This window comes from Podarcis vaucheri (assembly GCF_965113315.1).
Source record: "Podarcis vaucheri genome assembly, chromosome: 9".
In the NCBI taxonomy this organism is placed as follows: domain Eukaryota; kingdom Metazoa; phylum Chordata; class Lepidosauria; order Squamata; family Lacertidae; genus Podarcis; species Podarcis vaucheri.
The window spans coordinates 29,829,787-29,852,914 of record NC_138767.1 but is presented as its reverse complement, the minus strand read 5'-3'; the positions used below and the strand labels follow the sequence as shown (position 1 = coordinate 29,852,914).

Below are 23,128 nucleotides of genomic sequence, written 5' to 3'. Positions count from 1 at the left end.
TTCTCCTAAAGTCAATTATAAGTTCTTTGGTTTTTTTGGTGTTAAGCATAAGATTATTTTCTTTACACCATTGAAGGGCTTACATTACAGGAGGGTTGATGTTGGTTGAACACTAGGACCAACTTATTGGTGGAAAGAGCAGTCCAAGATTGGAAGCAATCTCCTAGGGAGGTGGCGGGTGAGCTTCCTGCTACTGGAAGGCTTCAAGCAGGCTGAATAGCCATCTGTTGAGGAAGCTCTAGTTCTGGATTTCCTGTCTCAAACAAGGGGTTGGACTAGAATGGCTTACAATTCTTCAAGGCAGGCAACCGCAGATCTGTTTTGTTCTATGTGCCACCGCCACCGCCACCACTGTAATAACAGCTTCAATAATCCTTTGCCTGAAATACCCACCCACGGTGACAAAAGCATGTGTCAGGCCCCTTGTCTCTGGAATTAATTTCCTCTCAAGATGAGAGACAGTTAGGGTGGGTAAGGCTGTATGGCCTCTTTAGAAGCCCTTGTTCATCATTAAACCTTGTGGTACTTCGTGAGTGAGCTGATCACAAGGATGGCGCAGAACAGGTTTTTCCCATTTCCAATTTGAACAGTGCTGTCTATATGCAACCAAGCTCCATTTACAGTATATCCCACCTTTTCCCCAGAGTATGTAAGATGGTATATACAGTCTACCTCCATTTTGTCTTCCCAGGAACCAGGGGATAAAAGTGGATATTGAGAGCAGTGGTCAGATTCTAGAAGGACGTGCTAGGGCTCATTATCTAATGTGGAAACCCTTTACCCTTATCCTAGGCATGTAGGACCTCTGCATATTTACCCCATGGTAAAGTAACTCAATGGTTACTGTTGTTTTATAATTTGTTGGAAGCTGCCCAGAGTGCTTTATTTATTTATTTTATTATTATTATTATTATTATTATTATTATTATTATTATTATTATTATTATTACAACCCTCCCTATATTCTTACTTAATATGTTCCAGATTTAAACTTTGCTTTGAAAATTGATATTGAAGCTAACCCCAGATGAGTCATGTCACCAGTTAAGTCCTGGCAGGGGGCACAGTCCAAATACAGTTAGCAATCGTTCTCTCCCTTAAGGATGTTATCAAAACTAAGTGGTGGGGAGAAATCTATAAAGATAACTTAGTCCATTGCACTTCAAATCATGGTATGTTATGGTTATGGTTACAATTACAATTAGGTTGTGTTCTCCAAATTAAGGTGGGTTATGTTAGTAGCAGCAGCACTATACTCAACTTGTTCCTATTTGTTTTTGGGAGGAGGAGAAAGCCAGAGAGAAAACAAGGATGGGGGATGAGAGAGAGAGAGAGAGAGAGAGAGAGAGAGAAGTGACTCATATTGTAAAACAAAAACTGACCATTTTTTTCAGTTTGGGACTAAAAGTAGGTGGAAGTCTATTGGCTTTAACCAGAGTACTTGCAAGATTATTTTCTGCACTCAGCAATCTTCACAGATGAATTTAGGTTGTTTGGATAGCTAAAGATAAATATTCTATTTTTCCATTAATCTGCAGGCAAATGTCATTGTTTCTTTGGTTCAGTCACACAGCTGCACCTTTGAGGTGTAGCAGTTTGAAATGTAACTTCAGTTATACACCCCTGGATACTCTTGCCACTTCTCTTGCAATGTTGCTGTCAACTCTTCTTATCTCAGTGCAGATCTGAGGTTTAGATTCCAGTTCACACGTTTCTCCGTGCAGGCAAGCACACACTCAGGTGGAGATAGGGCTGTACCCAGATGCCTGCCTTTGCCTGAAGTGATAATGTCAGGTTGTAACAGTATTACTCAGATGGAGGTTGCAACTTTAATAAGCAGCCACTGTGGGAAATCACCTTCCTAGAGTGGAAATGTGTACACACTGTGACGTGCATGTTTTATAAAATGGACAAACTTCTTAATTCAGATTTATAATATTTTCAGCGAATAAAAATCTGTATCACTCCTGGCAATAACATTTCCTGTTACCTTTCTTGTTGATAAAGACAGCCAATGTATGCACCTGGCAGCAGTAGCAGTGGCCTGCGTTGTTTTATTGCTTGTTGTGCTGGCCTTTCTAAGCAGCTGAGAGCTAAGACTTGTGACCTCCCAGATGTAAGAAACTGGTCACTTGTCTTCTGTGCCATTGCCAGAACATCCTCAAATTCACTCGCAGACGAGTCACTGAAGAGATTTCTAATATATTTGCAAATACGTGTCCAAGTAAGCCCATTGATCTCAGTGGGACATTCATCTGTATACATTTGCACTGGATTAATAATAATAATAATAATAATAATAATAATAATAATTTATTTATATCCTGCCCTCCCAAGCTGAAGCTGGGCTCAGAGCGGCTAACAACAGTAAAATAATACAGCATTCTAAAATTCATTTGAAATCAGTTCAAATCAAATTGATGGCAACCATTGGGCTAGAGTTCTGTGAAGAATTACCAAAGAATATAATTTTTTTTAAATTATTTTTTTGCACCTTTACTAGCTCTGACCTACACAGGGTGCCATGGCACTTCCTCTGCATCTGCCAAAAAGCACCATGTGGCAGGCAGGCAGGCAGGCTTTCCCGTACACTTGTGACGCAGTCACAGGGACTTAGAGCGCTCCAAAATATCCACTCAGTACTGTAAATGTTGAGACCTTGCAAATGGGTCAGTTGCAATATTTTAATTTTTCCTTAACTTTTCACATTTCTCTCAGACAAGGGCACACAGCAACGTAGGAAGCTGTGTTATTCCAAGTCAGTCTGTTGGTCCATCTAGCTCTGTACTGTCTGTATCCAGGGCAGCTGTCTACCAGCTCCATCTGGTATGCAGGCTGAGACCCTACCTGCCCGTGGACTGTCTCGCCAGAGTGGTGCATGCTCTAGTTATCTCCTGCTTGGACTACTGCAATGTGCTCTACATGGGGCTACCTTTGAAGGTGACCCAGAAACTACAACTAATCCAGAATGCGGCAACTAGACTGGTGACTGGGGATGGCCGTCGAGACCACATAACACCGGTCTTGAAAGACCTACATTGGCTCCCAATATGTTTCCGAGCACAATTCAAAGTGTTGGTGTTGACCTTTAAAACTCTAAAAGGCCTCGGCCCAGTATACCTGAAGGAGTATCTCCACCCCCATCATTCTGCCCGGATGCTGAGGTCCAGCGCCAAGGGCCTTCTGGCGGTTCCCTCACTGTGAGAAGCAAAGCTACAGGGAACCAGCCAGAGGACCTTCACAGTAGTGGCGCTTGCTTTGTGGAACACCCTCCCACCAGATGTCAAAGAGAACAACAACTACCTGACATTTAGAAGACATCTGAAGGCAGCCCTGTTCAGGGAAGTTTTTAATGTGTAATATTTTAATGTATTTTTAATCTTTGTTGGAAGCCGCCCAGAGTGGCTGGGGAAACCCAGCCAGATGGGCAGGGTACAAATAAATTATTATTGTTGTTGTTGTTGTTATTACAGGGCTGGTGCTCTGATTAGGCCATTTAAAGCAGCCACCTATGATGCAGACCTCAGAGGAGTACAGTACTGACCTTTGAGGAGCCCATTTTTATACATATTATTTTTTTGTTATATCGTAAAGATAATATTTTACTTTTACTGTATATTTTGAAAAAGTTGTATCATTTTTTGGGGAAGTAATTCATACATTAGAATTTTTTTGAGGGGTGTGTGTGTGTGTGTGTGTGTCTGCAAGTAGTTAGCCTTGCCCGGGGCACAGAATAGTCTGGCACCAGCATTGACTGTCTACATTGATTGACAGCGGCTGCTACATTGCAGAGGGTTGGACTACATGACCCTCCGGTTACCTTCCAACTCCTCAATTCTATGATTCTTCAGGGTTTCGGGCAAGGAGTATGTCCCAGACCTGCCCGGAGAAGGTGGAGATTGAATTTAAAAATTAAATGAGATTAAATGAGTGAAAAATGCAGGCTGGTATTCTGATGTCAATGGTGCTATATGGATTTTCCAAAAACCTGTATGCATGAGGACTACTGATCCCATTTGGAAACATATGAACATGCAGATAAGCATGCATAAGATTGGGATGTTAGGGGAAAAAAACCCCAGACTTGTTTGGTTTTGGGGTGATAATCACTTCCAAAGTTCCTCTCTTGCATGACTGATTTTTCCAAAATAGAAAATGCTATGTAGTTTTGTTCCACCAAACCTTGTAATTCCAGTGTTTGAAACTAACAGTTGCATAACAAGCACAAAGTAAGAGGTGAAGCTTACTGTAATAACTGCATTTGAGAGAAGCTTCACCTATAAAATTTTGACTAGTCATGCAGTGCAGCTGTTACAAGCAGAGGAGCCCAGCTAGAAAAAAGTTGCAACTCAAATAGTGCACGATTGTCCAAAGGCTTTTAAGAAATATTTTCAATTGCACTGAAAGTCAGGCCCCTGCCTTTAGAAAAGAATATGTTCTCATATCCCCAGACAGACACCATCTTTGAATTTTTTTGATGAATATAGAGTTTGGTTATCTAGTCACAAACATAATGAAGCAGAAATCTGCTCACAGCAATTGAGAGGCAAATACTTTTGTTTTTGAATTCACCACTAAATAATAGTTTGGTTGTTTAGGTAAAGCGCTTTCCTGACTAAATTGTGAGTGCCCTCTAGACTTTAAAAATAAGTACTGCGGTACTGTTTTTACATATACAGTGGTACTTCTGGTCAGCGGCGTAGCGTGAGTTGTCAGCACCCAGGGCAACGCAAGTAATTTGCGCCCCCTAACCCGGGGCAAGGCAAGTAATTTGCGCCCCCCCCTAACCCCTAACCTGCGAGTTGCCGCTGGCGCTGCCGACCAAACAACGCCGCTTGCCCGGAGGAGGAGGGGGGCAGAGAGGCGAGGAAAATGCAATGGCCCAGCAGCTGCAGCAGCACCGGCGGAGGCGGGGCTGTGAGGAGGGGCTGCCTGGCGCGTCCTCCGCGGCGAGCGCTGAGAGCCGCTGCCTGCCGGGCGCCTTCAGCCCGGACGCGCGCACAGCTCGTCGGTTCCGCGAGACATGCGGCTCCACTACAGCCTGCGCCCGAGGCTCTTCCGCGACTCCGGAGGCAGCGAGCGCGCCCCCCCAGATGTTGCGCCCGGTGCGGCCGGCACCCCTGGCACCCCCCACGCTACGCCACTGCTTCTGGTTACGAACTTAATTTGTTCCACAGGTCCGTTCTTAACCTGAAACTGTTCTTACCCTGAGGTACCGCTTTAGCTAATAGGGCCTCCTGCTGCTGTCGCGCCGCCGCTGCACGATTTCTGTTCTCATCCTGAGGTAAAGTTCTTAACCCGAGGTACTACTTCTGGGTTAGCGAAGTCTGTAACCCGAGGTGTTTGTAACCCGAGGAACCACTGTACATTTCATTAAATAAAACTTAGAGACTAAGAACAGCTTCACACATGTTCTGTTACTTGCTCAGAAAATGTTTCTGCATAGCTAACAGTATAAAATCTATATGACTGGTAGTCAGCTGTGGCTATCTATATGTAGCCTTTGTGTTGCTTCCTACAAGGAAGTACCTTCCCTGCAGAAAAAAGTGTTATCTGAATTGATCTTAACTTATTTACCGAAACATGGAATGGTGCAAGCAACTGTAGTTTTCTTAGAAAGCTTTTTTACAAAAGCTTTTTCGATAACTTTTTCCCCTCAACTGACCTTCCAGGGCTGATATTTCTTAGGTGGGTGATGGTCAGAATTATGTTCTTTTGTAATTTTTTTTTTAATGGGAGAGTTGCAGATTACTAGTTATAAGGTTTTTTTTTAAAAAAAATGTATTCTTCTTATCTTTATGATTTATTTATTTTTAGCTTAAGTTACTTTGGATGGGCATTGGCCCAGAAAAGCAGCTTAAAAATATTTTAAATTGTAATTAAAAATGTGTTGCATGTCTAGGTCACTGGTTTTCTCTGTGTAAAAAAAGAGGTCTCTGGGAGAGCAGCACATAGGCAGCATAGGCAGTAGTGGTTCTAACAGATCCATTGGTCTCTCAGGTATCTCTTTAGATCACCCATCAGAAATCTTTTACCTGCCAGAGGTTTGGACAACAGCTGCAGCCAGTATAGTAGGATTTTCTCCTATTTTTGTTCCATGTTAGAAAACTGTGTTCAAGCCATTGTGCCCCACACATTGTTTTGCTGGTGGTTCTGAGACGATTCAAAAAGTTCAGGACTGTCTGTTAAAGGAAATGATTTACATGTATATTTGCTAAGGCAGAAGTCCTTAAAATGTTACCTGGAGAAGGAAAGGAATATTTCCTGGTTGAGAAGGTGTTACGTAATTCAAACCTTTACAAGGCAGAGTGGGAATTTCCTGGATTGCACCTGTTAAATTAAGTAATCAGGAAAGTAAATGAAGTGTCATCCCTACTTGCAAACTGGACTCCAATCTCCTTTATCGAGAAAGCCTTTTTAATCATTCTTTCAGATTGGGTGAAAAAGTTCCTAGCTACACATCCCCACCCCAGGAGTGGTCACATGAAAGGACATGGCCCTTTAAAATGCTGGCCTTCCTCTGTGACATATGCCCAGTCCTCTAGACTTCAGCGGTATGGCAATCTCATCTCATAACTTGTCCTTTCTTCAGTCTTTGTTGGTGCAATTTATGTGCCCTACCCCAAATTGCTCCTCTTTGTTACTCATTGTTTTTATCTGGGAATGTCCACATATTCGTAGTGGAGTTGCTTGCTCCTGTTGAAAGATAGGTGGGCATGCACAGTTTTCAGGCACTGGCCTGTTATTTTGCTTTGTTTTGCCAAAATATGTGCATTTTGTCTTGGCCTAGGCCTGTCCTTTTAAGGTAGGGTACTGAACCTAGAAGGGACACGGGTGGCGCTCTGGGTTAAACCACAGAGCCTAGGACTTGCCGATCAGAAGGTCGGCGGTTTGAATCCCTGTGACGGGGTGAGCTTGGTCCCTGCTCCTGTCAACCTAGCAGTTTGAAAGCATGTCAAAGTGCAAGTAGTTAAATAGGTACCGCTCCGGCGGGAAGGTCAACGGCGTTTCCATGCACTGCTCTGGTTCGCCTGAAGCAGCTTAGTTATGCTGGCCACATGACTCGGAAGCTGTACGCCGGCTCCCTTGGCCAATAAAGCGAGATGAGCGCCATAACCCCAGAGTCGGTCACAACTGGACCTAATGGTCAGGGGTCCCTTTACCTTTTTACTGATCTAGAAAAAGCTAGAATAAACAAGTGGAGCCTGCAACAAAATATTGTTGTGTATACTCTTACCTCCTAATAATAGTAGGTACTCCTGTTTAGGATTCCAGTCAGGCATTCCCCCCAATCCAAACCGAGCACTTCAAACATACACATGGCACAACATTCCACAATGGTTGTTTCCCAATTGATACTCAATGGCTCCTGAGCATTCTGTTTTCATTTGGCTAGCATACCTGAAGGAGCGTCTCCACCCCCATTGTTCTGCCCGGACGCTGAGGTCCAGCGCCGAGGGCCTTCTGGCGGTTCCCTCATTGCGAGAAGCAAAGCTACAGGGAACCAGGCAGAGGGCCTTCTCGGTAGTGGCGCCCGCCCTGTTGAATGCCCTCCCATCAGATGTCAAAACGATAAACAACTATCTGACATTCAGAAGACATCTTAAGGCAGCCGTGTTCAGGGAAATTTTTAATGTATGATATTTAAGTGTTTTTTGGTTTCTATGGAAGCCGCCAAGAGTGGCTGGGGAAACCCAGCCAGATGGGTGGGGTACAAATAATAAATTATTATTATTATTATTATTATTATTATTATTATTATTATTATTATTATTATTATTCTATCTCTGGGAGTGGGGATCCCCTTTATGTTGTTAAAACTTCAGACCTTCGAGGTTTCTCTGACCATGCTCATACCACCCTTGTTTTTAAAGATATTGACTCAATTTCTGTTGGCATGAACTATTACATCTATTTCACTCTGTCTATTCTAAATGAAATGAAATGAAATAGGACACACCAAACTGGGTGAAAATAATTTCACCTCATTTATATTATATCAGAAATAATACAAGACTCCTGTCATGTAGGTCAGTATTATTGTACCCACATTGCAGATCAGGAACTGAGGCTAGAAGCAGCTTGGTTGTGGCTACCAAATTATTTATTTACTACATTTACATCCTGCCTTTCCTCGATGGAGCTCAAGGCAGCATGATTCCTCACCCTCCATTTTATCCTCAAAACAACTACATACTGGAAGCTCATCTGAGAGGCTCAATTTCGCCTCCCAAGCTTCATGGCTGAGTGAGGATTTGAACCTGGGTTGCCCTGGCCGAGGCCCTAGTCCAACACTCTAACCACCACACCAGAATTACTGAAGCAAGATTTGAGGACTCAAAAACTTCCCTGCCAGCAGCCCTAGCCATTTCATTGCATAAGCTCCTGTGTCCCCATTCTACCTACAGGTTGGAAATAATCAGGGATTGCTTATTTTTTTAAAAAATCCATATGATTAAGGTGCCAGTCTACAAATTGTGCTCACTCATTATGTAAACAATGTTCAGTTCAGTCTTATCTCAGCTGAGTGACTGCTTTCATAATTTAACCTCTGACTGCTTCCAAATGTCATCAGGCCTACTTAATGCAGCACAGTACACGATACTGTGCAGGAGAATTACATTTTGTGCATTAGGCATGCTGACAAGCTGTGCGAAGTTGAACCACATGCTCCTGATGGACATGGATAAGAGAGTACCAACGATGACTGTACTCCTGGCTCATGTTGAGAGTCATGTAAAAATCCTAATTAACGAATAAAAAAGTGAGTCACAAAACATATAACCTCCGGGATCTTAAAACACATGTTTCTGAAGTTTATCTTGCAATTTATTTTTGCAGTGTTCCCAGGCATGCAATTTTATTAGTCAAGTCAAGTTAAGTTAAAACGGTAGATGAGTGCCATATCTCTCTGTGTGTGACTGAGCTGTAACTTTCATGACAGAGAGGTATTCACAGTGCAAAAAGCCCTACACAGCTTAGGTCCAAGACAGGCATAGGCAAACTCTGGCCCTCCAGATGTTTGGGACTACAGTTCCCATCATCTCTGACCACTGGTCCTGTTAGCTAGGGATGATGGGAATTGTAGTCCCAAACATCTGGAGGGCTGGAGTTTGCCTATGCCTGGTCCAAACTATCTAAAAGACCATATTCCCTCATATGAACCTACCCAGGTTTTGAGAATTTCAGGGGGAGGCCCTTATCTCAAACCCGCCACCAGCACAGGTAATGACAAGGGAGAGGGCCTTCTTGGTGGCTGCTCCCAAACTTTGGACCTCTCTCCCTAGTAAAGTTAGACTGGCTCCCTCCTTGCTGCACTTCTGCCAGCAGGTGAAGACTTTTTCTTTTTTTAAAAGGGCTGGTGCCATGCTGTGGGGGGTTGTTGTTGTTGTTGTTTTGTAATTATCTGCATGGTTTTAAATAGATTTTATATGTGTATATACCGTATTTTTTGCCCTATAGGATGCACCGGCCCATAGGACACACCTAGTTTTTTTGGGGGGAAATCAAGGGGGGGATTATTTTTCCCCCTCCAGGTTTGCGCAGCCATCCCCAAGCAGACATTTTAGCAAAAAGACTGAAGAAAGTACTGATAGGTGAGATTCATAAGGACCAAGCTGGCTTTCTCCCGGGAAGACATATGTCTGACAATGTGAGGAATATAATAGACATTGTGGAACTGTTGGAAACAAATATTAATAGAAAAGCGGTTTTGATTTTTGTGGACGCGGAGAAAGCCTTTGACAATATCTGCTGGAGTTTTATGAAGAAAAATCTACAAGGGATGGGGGTAGGCCAAGGTTTTGAAAATGGTATAGGTGCAATATACTCTGAGCAGAAGGCAAAGCTAATTGTGAATAATGTGGTAACGGAAGAGATAGCTATAGAGAAAGGAACACGACAGGGATGCCCTATCTCCCCTCTACTTTTTATACTGGTCCTGGAGGTCTTGTTAAATATGATTAGAAAGGACCAGTTGGTTAAAGGAATACAGCTCGGAGTGAAAGAGTATAAACTGAGGGCATTTGCAGATGACCTTGTTTTGACTTTACAGCAGCCAAACACTAGTACAAAAAGAGTTTTAGAATTGATTGAGATATTTGGTCAAGTTGCAGGATTTAAACTGAATAAACAAAAAACTAAAGTTCTGGAGAAAAATCTAACAAATGAGGAAAAAGAGATATTTCAGAATGAAAAAGGTTTGGAGATAGTTAAAAAAGTGAAGTATTTGGGGGTGAACTTGACAGCGAAAAATCTGAACTTATTCAAAGACAATTATGATAAATGTTGGATAGAAGTTAAGAAAGATCTAGACATATGGTCAAGGTTGAAACTTTCCTTGTTAGGCAGAATTGCTGTTATCAAAATGAATGTATTGCCTAGAATGTTATTCCTGTTTCAGACACTACAAATAATAGACAAGATGGACTGTTTTAAGAGGTGGCAGAAAGACATATCGAAATTTGTCTGGCAGGGCAAAAAGCCAAGAATAAAATTTAAGACACTAACAGATGCAAAAGATAGAGGGGGTTTTGCCCTGCCGGACTTAAGACTCTATTATGAATCAGCAGCGTTTTGCTGGCTGAAAGACTGGCTGCTCCTCGAGAACACAGACATTTTGGACCTTGAGGGGTTTGATACCAGATTTGGTTGGCATGCATATATATGGTATGACAAGGTAAAACTGCACAAAGGTTTTAAGAACCATATGGTAAGGAAAGCTTTGTATAATGTCTGGATAAGGTATAAAGATTTGCTTGAAAGTAGAACCCCTAGATGGCTGTCACCAATGGAGGCAAAGGAAGTGAAAAAATTGAATATGGATTGTAATTGGCCTAAATATTGTGAAATGATAGAACAAGATGGTGAAAAAGTAAAATTGCAGAGTTTTGAGAAATTGAAGTTTAAGGTGAGAGATTGGTTACATTACCGACAGATAAATGAAGTATTCAAACAGGACAGAAAGAAAGGCTTCCAAGTGGAGAAATCAAAACTAGAAACAGAACTGTTAGAACCCAATACTAAAAATTTGTCAAGAATGTATAATTTGCTGTTGAAATGGAATACTCAAGATGAAATGGTGAAATCTAGTATGATTAAATGGGCACAGGATATAGGGCATGACATTGAGTTTGCTGACTGGGAGCAGTTATGGACCACTGGTGTTAAGTTTACGGCATGTAATGCCTTAAGAGAAAACATTATGAAAATGATCTACAGGTGGTACATGACTCCGGCTAAGTTAGCAAAGATCTATCATCTGCCCAATAACAAGTGTTGGAAGTGTAACGAAACGGAAGGAACTTTCTATCACCTTTGGTGGACCTGCCCGAGGATTAAGGCTTTCTGGGAAATGATCTATAATGAAATTTAAAAAGTTCTGAAGAGAACCTTTAATAAGAAGCCAGAAGCCTTTCTCCTGGGTATGGTGGGCCAAATGGTGTCAAAGAAGGATAGAACTTTTTTTTATGTATGCTACAACAGCAGCAAGAATTCTCCTAGCAAAGTATTGGAAGACACAAGATCTACCCACGTTGGAAGAATGGCAGACGAAGGTGATTGACTATATGGGACTGGCAGAGATGACTGGCAGAATCCGGGACCGAGGGAAAGAGGCGGTGGACGAAGACTGGAACAAATTTAAAGTTTATCTTAAAAACTGTTGTAATTTGGAGAATTAGAGGATCAGGGTTATAAGAGATAAAGAACTACAGTTGTTTTAAATTTTTTATGGAAGTTAAATTTACGAGTTAGAAATAAGTATAATACAAAAGGGTTGCTGAAAAATCTTGAAACAAGAATGCAGAAAAGGGGTGGTATGGGGAAGTCGTTTTTGTGTTTATTTATGTTTTTGTGATTTCTTTTTTATTTATGGAAAACTAATAAAAATCTATTTAAAAAAGAAAAAGAGAGAGGTATTCACAGTGCACTGCCAGTGAATTGCAATACATTGCAGAGAGCGTTGGCTTCAGAAACCCAGGTTCAAATCTTTTTCTCTAATCTGAATTTTATTTTGTCACCTTCCTCAACCTTTCAGGTATGAATCAGCCCCAGGTGATGGGAAGGGATTGGATTGGTTTCCCCCTTTTCCTCCTGTAGCCACATTCTGCAGATTGCCTTGCTTTTCCTCTGAAGCCACATCCAGCTTTTCAGACTCTGGTACTTGTTACACGACAGAATGTAGTTTTACTGGTCATACCACTGAAATAATTGTCAGTTGAGCACAATCTAATATTTCACTTAATAATACATGCATAAAACACACTGCCCTCTTAATATTTACCCGTATGAGCTGGCTAAATTTGTACTCTGAACTACTTTGATAAAAACTTCAGTGATATCCCCTGAAAATAATTAGCGCATTGATTGTTCAGGGGATAATTTAAGAGCACACATTTAGAAGAAGCAACTTCACACCAACAGCCTCCACACATCTCCTCACTGTGCTTTAGTTCTTCCTAGGGTTTCCAATTAAGGTGGGGAAGATTTTAAAAGCCTGGTTTCTTTTCTCTCAAACAGAGGTGAACAGACAATTTTGGGGCTGGTTTCTGCCCCTAGACTTCCATCTCATAAAACGGATTGAAACTTTGGTTTTACTCCTTGCTCCATTGCTGGTCCCGTCGTGGATTGTATCCCAGGTTCCAGATATTTTGTTAATAATTTCAAGAACCAGCAACACCAGCTGCTTCCATAGCCATCTCTTTCAAAACTATTTTATAGCAAATCAGTCTGCACTTACGGAAGCTGGAAAGCAGTTCTTATCCAAGTGTGTTTATATATACCTGTGGGTATATTTGCCAAAATTTTAACAGAAAAATACACCAAATCAGAAAACTTACAATACTTATATATGTTTATTCCTATTTAGTGAATATTTTAATAAACATTTTAATTCAGTTTAGTAATAGTTTATATGCATTTTAAAAACAAAAGCATTCATGATATTCCTGGCCTTAGTCATAAGGCCAGGAAGGAGCTTTTAGTCTTTCCTCCCCCTTGTTCTCTTTTTATACACCCTAATTTACATATTTCTCCTAGAAAAGGTCATCTTTTAATTAACAGGTGAGCTTTTCAGAGTTGCTCTTCTTTTACCTAGCAGATTAGCTTTTTGGAGCTGGATGAAAATCCAAAAATAAGATTTAGCAAATAGCACTGATGATTGAAAATATCGTGGATTATTAGTAAAGAGTAGCATTTCTATACTTGATACATATATGTCAGTTTTAGAAGATAAAGTGTTTTTTCCTCTTCCTTAACTAGATGCGACAGCACAGAGCTTGATGATGAAATAAGGATTCTGATAGGGAAGAATGGTGCTTGGGAGTCCTGTAAGAAGCTGGAGAGCAGCTCACATCCCCTGAACGTAAGCAACTTTCTTTCCACTTTGTCATTCTTGACGAGCTGCTTTTAATCATCACGACGTGTACTGTGCCATTGTATACAACTTCCTTTATTGCTTATATGATGGGAACAAACACTTCATTATATCTCCCCTCTGTAGTTGCTTCCTGATTTTAGGGGAAACACTTGTATGAAAGTGTTCACGTGGGGCAGTGATACATCAGTTTTATGCTACTCATTTGCCTATGATAAAAACCAGAGATTCAAAATTAACAAAGCAGTGTCACTGATGGCAAGATTGTTATCCCACTGGTATTTCATATTTTTAGGAATGGTGGCAATGCTGGGTCATCTTGTTCTGTTCTCTGTTTTTGAGGTATGTGGCACCTGCACAATTTCTCTCCCTCCTGTGGCAGACAGGAAGGGAGGTCTCAGGTGTGGCTTGGTGTTCTTCTTGGAATAAAGGTTATTCATCTTGGCACTCTGGCTGAATAGGTGATGCAGTTATTGGTCTCATCACTGCAAAAGTATGACCTTATCACATGGATCAGGGGTGGGGAGATTGTCGCCCTCCAGATGTTGTACCCCGATTTTCATCAGCCCCAGCCAGCTTGGTGAATGATACGGGGTTATGGGAGATGTAATCCAGCAACATCTGAAGGTCCATGGGTTCCCCATCTCTGTCTTAGACACATAAATAACACCACATGTATTCCTACCTCTCACCCAGAAGAAAAAGAGCCCAGTGGTTCCAGAAACTTGAAAAACCAATACAGTGGTACCTCAGGTTACATACGCTTCAGGTTACAGACTCCACTAACCCAGAAATATTGCTTCAGGTTAAGAACTTTGCTTTAGGATGAGAACAGAAATCGTGCTCTGGCGGCGTGGCAGCAGCAGCGGGAGGCCCCATTAGCAAAAGTGGTGCTTCAGGTTAAGTACAGTTTCAGGTTAAGAATGGACCTCCAGAACGAATTAAGTACTTAACCCGAGCTACCACTGTACATGGAGCATGTATGATATTTTGAATAAGAAGCAACATATTGCTAGTACATAGAAAGTATTTTTTTAAAAAAAACATGGCACTTTCCCCTAAAGATCTTCAAGGCAACACAATTACTAAAATGCTGTTACATACTTGAACATTTCACAATGTTACTTTTCTCATGTCTCTTCTCAGTGGTTCTCAGGTAACTCTTTTTAAATGGAATTGTAGAAGAGAAGGGAAACAGCAGCTATTTTGCCCAGAGAGCAGTCATTCGTATGCCACTCAAACTTAGTGGAAGCAAATCAGGACGAAAGCGTAATAAAGAGGTCATTTGAGAGAGCTCTAGGATAAGGGAGCCCTGGGTTCAAATCTCCACTCAACCATGAAGCTCACTAAGTGAACAAACCTAAGACAGCCTTTATCTCTCAGCTCAATTTTATAGGGTTGTTGTGAAGGGCAAAGTGTCCTGAAGTTTGGGATAAAAATGGATTAGATAAATGCTCGTCCCTTTTTGTACTGCCACAGCTTCGGTTTAGTTTATTTATCCACCCTCACCCCCATTTCTTTGGCTTGGAGAGGATAAATTTAGCTTTGTTTGCTTGTTTGATTGCTTGCTTCATTTTTATGAATTGATGTCATGACCCACCTTGGAGGTTGAAATGTGTGACATAAATATTTAGATAAAGAAATGAATAATTGTTCCTTGATTCCCTTCTGTATCTATTTACCCCTGACTGCTATTGATGCAGCTGGGTCGCTTCTTATCCCTCTGGTGGTACAAAGTGGTTGTTGTTACTATCTTCTGTTTATTTTAAGTGTTCTTTTTTAATTAAAGGCAAATTTTAATGTACTTCACTCTAAAAAGAAACAATGTTTATATTTGAGGCAAAAACATATACACATAAAGTAAACAAGGAGACAAGCTTTTACATAAGAACAGAAGAAGACTTGCTGGATCAGGCCAATGGTCTAATCCAAAATGTTTTAACCTAAATACACATTTTAGCCTATATTATGAATTTTTGCATCCATCTAAACCAAAAATATGTATTTTTTAAATACAGTGCACATGTTTAAAAATGGTTTTATTGTGACACAGTATTCAGGAAGTACCGGTATGACAAATGAAGGATAGCTGTGTTCCAGATTGCATATTAATCTAGGATATATAAATTGGGCCAGTTATATGCTGAACATCCTCAGGCATCACTTTAAACTCAGAAAGAACTGAAAATTGCACATTCAGTCCTCAGATATTAAAAAAGCAGAAGAGATTAGAGTGAAGAAATGTGAAGTTAAACAGAGGCCAGTTTATTTATAACTCGTATAAACTGAAATGCAAAATAGGTGGGGAGGGGGAGAATATAATCCAGTAAAAATATATATGGGGGAAAGTGTTTAATAGATTGCAAAAGTTATGTGCTATGCCCTGTGTGCTTGAAGTTCACTTAGATCAAATTTCATATAGCAACACACTTCCTATCTGCTTCAAAAGAAGTTAACAGCATATTATATTTTTGGGGGGTGGGGGAAACAAACCAAACCAAACCAAACCAAACCAAACCTGTACTGCCTTCTGCCTGAACAAAAATACCTGGCTGCCTTCAATTTCCCTCAGAAGGCAGGTGAATCACACGATTTGATGCATGTTTTTGAGGGTGGGATCCTGGAGTGTTTATCTGAGTCTTCTTGATTTTCATCTGAGGCCCTTTTTCGCAAACCCATTTGGGAACACAGTGGGTCTGCATGCCTTTCTATAATGTTTACAATTTCTGAAGCAGAGAATTCAGATGACATCCCATAAACTGACATCTTGTAACCCAAAGGCTCTTTCAAAGCTGTTTTCAGGACTTATGTGTAAACAAATTCCCTCTGCTTCCTTCCCCCTTTTTTATACAAACCAGGAGATCTTCACAGGGAAAATAAAACTAGGCTTAAAAGGTACCACATGACTGTGATCTGCTGTGAGAAGCTAATGAGACTGTGAACATCTGCTTCATGCACCAGTAATTGCATCTGTAATGGTTTTTCATTACAGTGTGTTGCGATATCCTAGTCCTTTCTTGGGGTGTAGTGATCTTAATTATCCTTAAGTTAAGCCCACTGTATAACTTGAAGAGAAGATTCAGATATCAATCCTTATGAGAACAAGATAAATGCTGTCAGCTTTGTTTCCCTCCAAGACATACACAAGCAAACTCTATTGGAAAGCTCCTCTAATAGAAAAGCACATTTGTTCTCATATGATGTTTGATTCCTGACATATGCTGTTAAGGCTTTTCAGGTATCTTATTTGTCTGTGTGCATGGAATGTTAGAAACATTAGATGATAAATCTTGAAACTTTAGAAGATAACAATGTAGAAGAGTTTGGATTTGATATCCCGCTTTATCACTACCCCAAGGAGTCTCAAACTGGCTGGCTAACATTCTCCTTTCCCTTCCTCTCTCACAACAAACACTCTGTGAGGTGAGTGGGGCTGAGAGACTTCAGAGAAGTGTGACTAGCCCAAGGTCACCCAGCAGCTGCATGTGGAGGAGCGGAGATGCAAACCCAGTTCACCAGATTACGAGTCCACCGCTCTTAACCACTACACCACACTGGCTGTACAGGCTGATACACCTCCCCACATCCATAAGGATATGGCTGCATCCAAAGCAGACCAAAAACATAATTCCTTTTCCAAGAGTTTCTTGTATCCTCTTAGTCCAGTAGAAGATATGGACAGACCAGCTTTCAATGAGAATATTCTGGAATCCTGGGGCTCCTCCAGATGACCTTGATTCATCTTGATTTGCTTGCACACATCATACATGGGGATTATGCAATGCCCACCCTTTACTGAACCTTCATCCTGACTCACTTGTGCATATGTTATATGTCTTCCCATCAGTCACTCATTTATCCTACTCTTTTAAATGCATTTCCCCTTTCCCTAACTACAAAAAATGCAATTTTTAAAACAGCAGCTACGTTGCACTGGTCAACCTTCATCCACTTGAATTGCACACACATTTTTTGGTAGGTGATTGCATCCTGCCCACAAAATACTGACAGGTGAGAGGCGACGCTGGCTAGGATGAATTACTGGTTTGATTCTAAACAGTTCCACAAATGCACCTTTTTTGCACCATGCACCAGCGTCTTATGATGCCTAGAAATATGATGGGTAAAGTTAACACCAACATAACTGTTGAAACCATGTTCAGAAAGAGCCTTAGAAGCTGGTCACTGAATCTGAAGCTGAGCAGGTAACGGTGAGACAGGGGACATGGTAGTGTGCTGTTTTAAGCTTGTTGGGTTTCCTTTGGGGAACTTAAATGTCATTTGTGAGCCACTAGATGGCCATCTCTCTTCCAAGCTAGTGGGGGGGGGGGAATCACCCTCTCACTTTGCTTCAAATGATCAACATATTTCAGTTCAGTACTGCCTTAGGACAAGGGTATGCAAAAGTCAGCTATAAAAATGCAGGTTCTTCACCAGAAAGGAATACAGCCCAAGGAAGAGAAAGACTTGAGAAATCCTGGAAATGGAAGGGATGCAATGCAAAAATGATAATGAAAGGCAGAGCCCAGCTTGTAGAGATGAAAGGAGACAGAGAAGAACTTGGGCGCCCTTATGAAAAGTGTCTGAAGATCATGGGTTTTGCTTGGAACATAGTGTCTGTACTTTAGGAAGGAATCTTAAAAGGGAACATAAATTGTAAAATGAGTTCTCTGAATACTTTGATGTGGCTGGTTGTGTTTCATATGAATTTGGTCAGAGAGGGTGGAAATGTCCTCCTAGGTCAATGATCTGAAAACTGCCAGAAGAAGATTTATGAAGGTTTTCAACTATATTGAGCACTGCATGAGTTGCCATTCCACATCCTTGTGTACTCATAGAAAGAGCCAAAAATAAAATGTAAAAAGGTTATTTGCGTGATGTGCAGCAGTGGATATAGTTGTTACATATGTTTCTTAACAGAGTGGAAACTATTCTGGCTCAAATAATAAAAAACATTCTTCAGATATTTTTTTAAAGGAAGGATATCGCTACAACTAGGGATGGGTAAATCTGTCAATTTTGTTTCTCTCTGTTTTTAATTTCCCCAGACTTAAGTTCAGTTTTCCACATTTCTACTTTGGAAATTTCTTTCAAAACAAATCTCATGAAAATTTCTCAGTATTTCTGTGTGAAATTTTTGTTACACATTGCCCAAGGTGCAAGGCAGTTTCCCCTAATATAATGCATTTTTTATTTTATTTTCACCAATATCCACATTTGATTTTCTTCCCACGTCTGGTATCACTGGAGGTTCATCCATTGTGCCCAGTGGCCGGATGTTGTTGTTATTGAATTCTAGGTTGGTACATAATAAGGGCATGTTGCTCCATGCATGCTGGTCTGTATAACTGAGACCTGGTTGGGGGAACTGGGTGGACCGGACCTGGATGTATTAGATCATAGTTCTTCTGTACCTGGGTACTCTGTGTAACACCAGTCCAGTCCAGAGCTGAGCAGACCAGAGGGGCACCTTTCTCATATCTTCTATTTTCAGTGCAACCTCCTACAAAATGCTAGGGTAGGTTGAATAATACATTTTTAGTCACTCCAATATTATAAATGCTGCTGCTGCTGCAGGAAAACAATGGCAAATATTCTGAGATATCCTGCGTCTGCAAATTAAGATGGAGGAAATAATGTTAGACCTACATTATAGGGTCATGGTAAACATTAAAGAGATAATAGATGTGGAAATACTTTGAGAATTCAGGAAAAGTCTTAAATAAATACTAAGATAAAAGATAAAGGTAAATGACCCCTGGATGGTTAAGTCCAGTCAAAGGCAACTATGGGGTATGGTGCTCCTCTCGCTTCAGGCCGAGCGAGCCGGCGTTTGTCCACAGGCAGCTTTCTGGGTCATGTGGTCAGCATGACGAAACCGCTTTTGACAGTTTATGCAAATACTGTAAAGTTGAAGAAGCACTTTGAGCATTAGTTTGCACTTTAATTTGATATGTTTTTGCTGTTCCAGTGCATTCCATGCCACTCCTCCTTTCTGAGTAAAGAGCGTCACTGCACTTCATTGCAAACATTTATATATTTTTACCTTATATGTCCAGTCTTCCTGCATTGTTTCCTAAGGTGGACTTTCCTGTCATGCATTGTCTGGATAGCATGAACATGCTTTTTCCTTTCTTTCACCTACCTCTCATTCTTGACATACTTTGCAATCTTACATTGCACATACCGACTAAATCACATCTGTTTTGTAATTCTTTTAGTTATGCTAACTAACATGGAAGGCAATGGTGAATGGGCCATGTTTCACAGCTTTGTTTCATTATTTTGGTTTAGAGGGAAATAAATGTAGATTTAATGGGGATTCCTCAGATACTTACTTATGCAGAGATGATAAGAAAAGACCTAAAATCCAGCACATACTTTTCCTGGGCAAACTTTGTGTTGAAGCATTGGGTATAAAAGTTTTGAATGGATGAATGAATTTATGTACAGTCCACAATGCTTGTTACTCAATTCACACTTTTGACAACCCACCCACCTTCAGCGATGTGCAATTTTAAATGTGTGAAGAACTATATATACTTCGCAATATAACACGCCCACGAAGGAGGTTTCTGTTCACGTTATACCATAGAAGTCAAAGTATTACCACAGCTTTCTTTATCTGTATTCTACCTTTTCAGTTTCCTGTCTGTTAAACCTACCTAGGTAACAGCAGGGAGAAACCAAAACTGACTTTCAATTCAAAATCTATATCAGGGCAACACTTTATTAGGTGAACCAAAATGTCACAAAACAATGTGCAAACATTCAAATTCTCCATAGCCCTTTATCAAGCTATATGGTAAAAAGGAGGAAGGATGGCAACTGGGAGAGGAAGAGGAGGAAATATGCTGGTGGGTGGTGAAGACATGGAGTCTGCATTTAAACATAGTCTAAGGATGGAGTGTGTGAGGACGTAGCAGAAATTCTGGTGAGGGTTAGGTTGTGCATACACTGTACCTTTAATGTGCACATTCTTTCCCCCAAAGAATTCTGGGCACTGTTGTTTACCCCCCACAGAGTTATAATTCACAGCAACCCTTTATAAACTACAGTGCCCAGAATTCTGTGAGGGGGGAAAAGTGATTCAAATGTGCTTTAAAGGTATAGTATGTAAACAGCCTGAGTTAGGTGCTATATAGGTTTCAGGTCGTATCGAAGGCTGCCATGAAGAAGGAACATACAATGATTTGAAAATGTAGAATTTGACTGTGAGGTAACTGAGGTAAACTGAGCCAGACAAGGATACTAAAAGTGATGGGTGTGTGTACCGAGTAATAGCCAAAATGTATAGGACTGAATGTGGGCCAACCAAAACGGGGAAATTCATTCTTGAATATTTAAAAGTTTAATGTTGCTCTGATTTGAACTGCACTTACTTGTTTATAGGAAGTTTTGACTTAAACATTAGTTTCTAAAGTAAAATCACTATTTAATCATTAAGTTGTCATGCAGATGTCTGGGATTCAGCTGCAGAAAAGTCCATTATTTCATCAATACAGTAACCAAATGAGTAGTCAGGTTGCCTATAAAGGTGTGGTATTTCTCAAAGCATGGTTTACATTTTAATATATTATATGTTGGTGCTTAAAAATAATGCATGATAATAAGTGAAATGAATTGAGAACAGGCCTTTTGAAAAATTATCAATATTCAATACCAAACTCGTATATTTTCAAGCTCCATTCATTTTTGATACATCATTTTTGCCCTCCACCAAGTTTTTGATGTTGTTATCATTAATTTATTTATGAATCACCTTTTACCTGTGCCCCAGGTGATTTACAGATATGCCATAAAAACAGCTATATTGAAAGTTTATAAATAGAAAGAAAACTAAAGGCATTTTTTAAAAAAGAAAGAAAATGAACCCCTAGGACAAAGACCTTTTCACCCTGGTGGAAAAACTTGTTGAAAATACCTTCAGTTGTTTGTGTCTGGTAGGAAACAATTTTGGCCCAGTGGGTCTGATCCTTATCTCTTTTTCCTGTCATGGGCCAACTCTGACATCACACCCTGAACCTACCAATCATGATTTCCCTACCCCACCCCTGTAGATTTAAGGCTTTATACTTCATTTGAATCCTCTGATTCCCACCCTTTATGCAACGACAACAACAGGAATGTAAAAAGCCAACTTTACTAAAACCCAGAACTTTCTAATTACTTTAGCAATTATATGTGACTTGAAATTATTGCCAACCACTTGCTACTAGTGTAATGAGAAAATCAGAATTCTGTGATATTCAGTCTTAATAGGAACACACACCTTGATTTATTTCCTTGTGAACTCACTACTTTATTACTTTGTTACTAGCCAGCAAATATTTGAAGAGGCAGAATATGTTTATGCATGTTTAACTGGGGCAAAAAAAAATGCACACCCAGTTTGTATAGATTTTGTGCTACATGGTACATATTGTTCGTTATGTCGGACATTTCCTTCCCGATTTTTTTTTGGAAGCATTGCTCATATTTTACATAAACCATGACTCACTTTTTTCCCTGTCATGGGCAAATATACAGTATGTCTTAACATCCCATCTGAAAAGTTCTCTGAACGTGCAAGGACACTTGGGGGGGGGGAGATTCAAGAGGAAATGCTTATCAGTGGCAGGAGGGAGGGGTGACCTAGTCAGTTTACTCCCCTTTTCTTGTCTGTACAGCTTCCCCTCCCAGAGAACAGCTGGGTGACAACAAGGAAGCTGCAGTTTACATACCACAAGAAACAGCCGGCTATCTTTTCACCTGAATCATAAGCTACATAACTTGAGACATTTTGGGAAGCCCCCTAGTCTGTGAAGGATTCAAATACGAGTTCCATCACTTGCTGTATTCCACACGCAGAGAGAAAGACATAGATGCATTTTCTGTGATGCTTTTGTGAAGTCTTAGTGGCCTTCTTCTTGTCTTGAATGAATTCTCCCACACCACGTATGTGACTTGTTTTCCTTCGTCTGCTTTAAAGGCCTTTAGTGAACACAACACCCGACAGATGCAGGTGGGCATGGAGGATGAGAAGAGAACTTCAGGCAGCCTGTCAGAGGTAAAGGAGTGCACTGGCTGGACATATGTGTCTGCGGCAATTGGACTTTTCATTTTGTGCTAGGACCAGTAATACTGTATCTTGTATCGGGCTGTAATTGTTGCAGTACTCTAACCTAGAGGTTGCCTAGGGTACTGTCTTAAAGGCACCCCGATTTCTCTGCTTCTTTGTCATGTATGTAGAACTTTTTCATCTTCCTGCTATGAAAAGATGCACAAGCTCCTGCTACAATAAGTTTAAAAATAATAATTAATTATTATTTATTTATTGTCAATTATTATTTATTTATTATTATATTATTTATTTATTGTCAATTATTATTGACAATGAAATCAAAATGTCTTTTTTCTTTCTTTTTTCAAAGATTGTTCTTTGTTAATGTAAGATATACAAAGCATCTAATATTATATATCTATTATTGCTGTGCACTCTGGAAACTTATATAGTTTGCTAAAGTCACATTTTCCAGGGGGCTTCTAATTTACACTGAAACAGTACATAATAATAATAATAATAATAATAATAATAATAATAATAATAATAATAATAATTTTTATTTATACCCCGCCCTCCCCAGCCAAGACCAGGCTCAGGGCAGCTAACAACCAATAATAAAAACAAGTTGATTAAAATACAATTTAAAAGATTAAGATACAACATTAAAACATTAGGATGCAATCTCTTCATAGGAGGAGAAAGGAAAA

At 40.3% G+C, this 23,128-nt stretch overlaps 2 protein-coding genes across 2 annotated transcripts in view; both read left to right on the top strand.

Moving 5' to 3' along the window:
• Nucleotides 1-16,934, top strand: part of SMIM43 (small integral membrane protein 43) — a 181,150-nt gene extending 164,216 nt beyond the window's left edge. The window contains exon 3 of the mRNA XM_082237130.1: nucleotides 16,799-16,934. The gene's annotated coding sequence lies outside the window, so the exon portion shown is untranslated. The remainder of the gene's footprint in view (nucleotides 1-16,798) is intronic.
• Nucleotides 1-23,128, top strand: part of TNIP3 (TNFAIP3 interacting protein 3) — a 69,600-nt gene that overhangs the window by 5,023 nt on the left and 41,449 nt on the right. Inside the window, exons 2-3 of the mRNA XM_082237021.1 lie at nucleotides 13,261-13,363; nucleotides 22,347-22,424. Of these exons, the coding sequence (XP_082093147.1) occupies nucleotides 13,261-13,363; nucleotides 22,347-22,424 (181 nt within the window). The remainder of the gene's footprint in view (nucleotides 1-13,260; nucleotides 13,364-22,346; nucleotides 22,425-23,128) is intronic.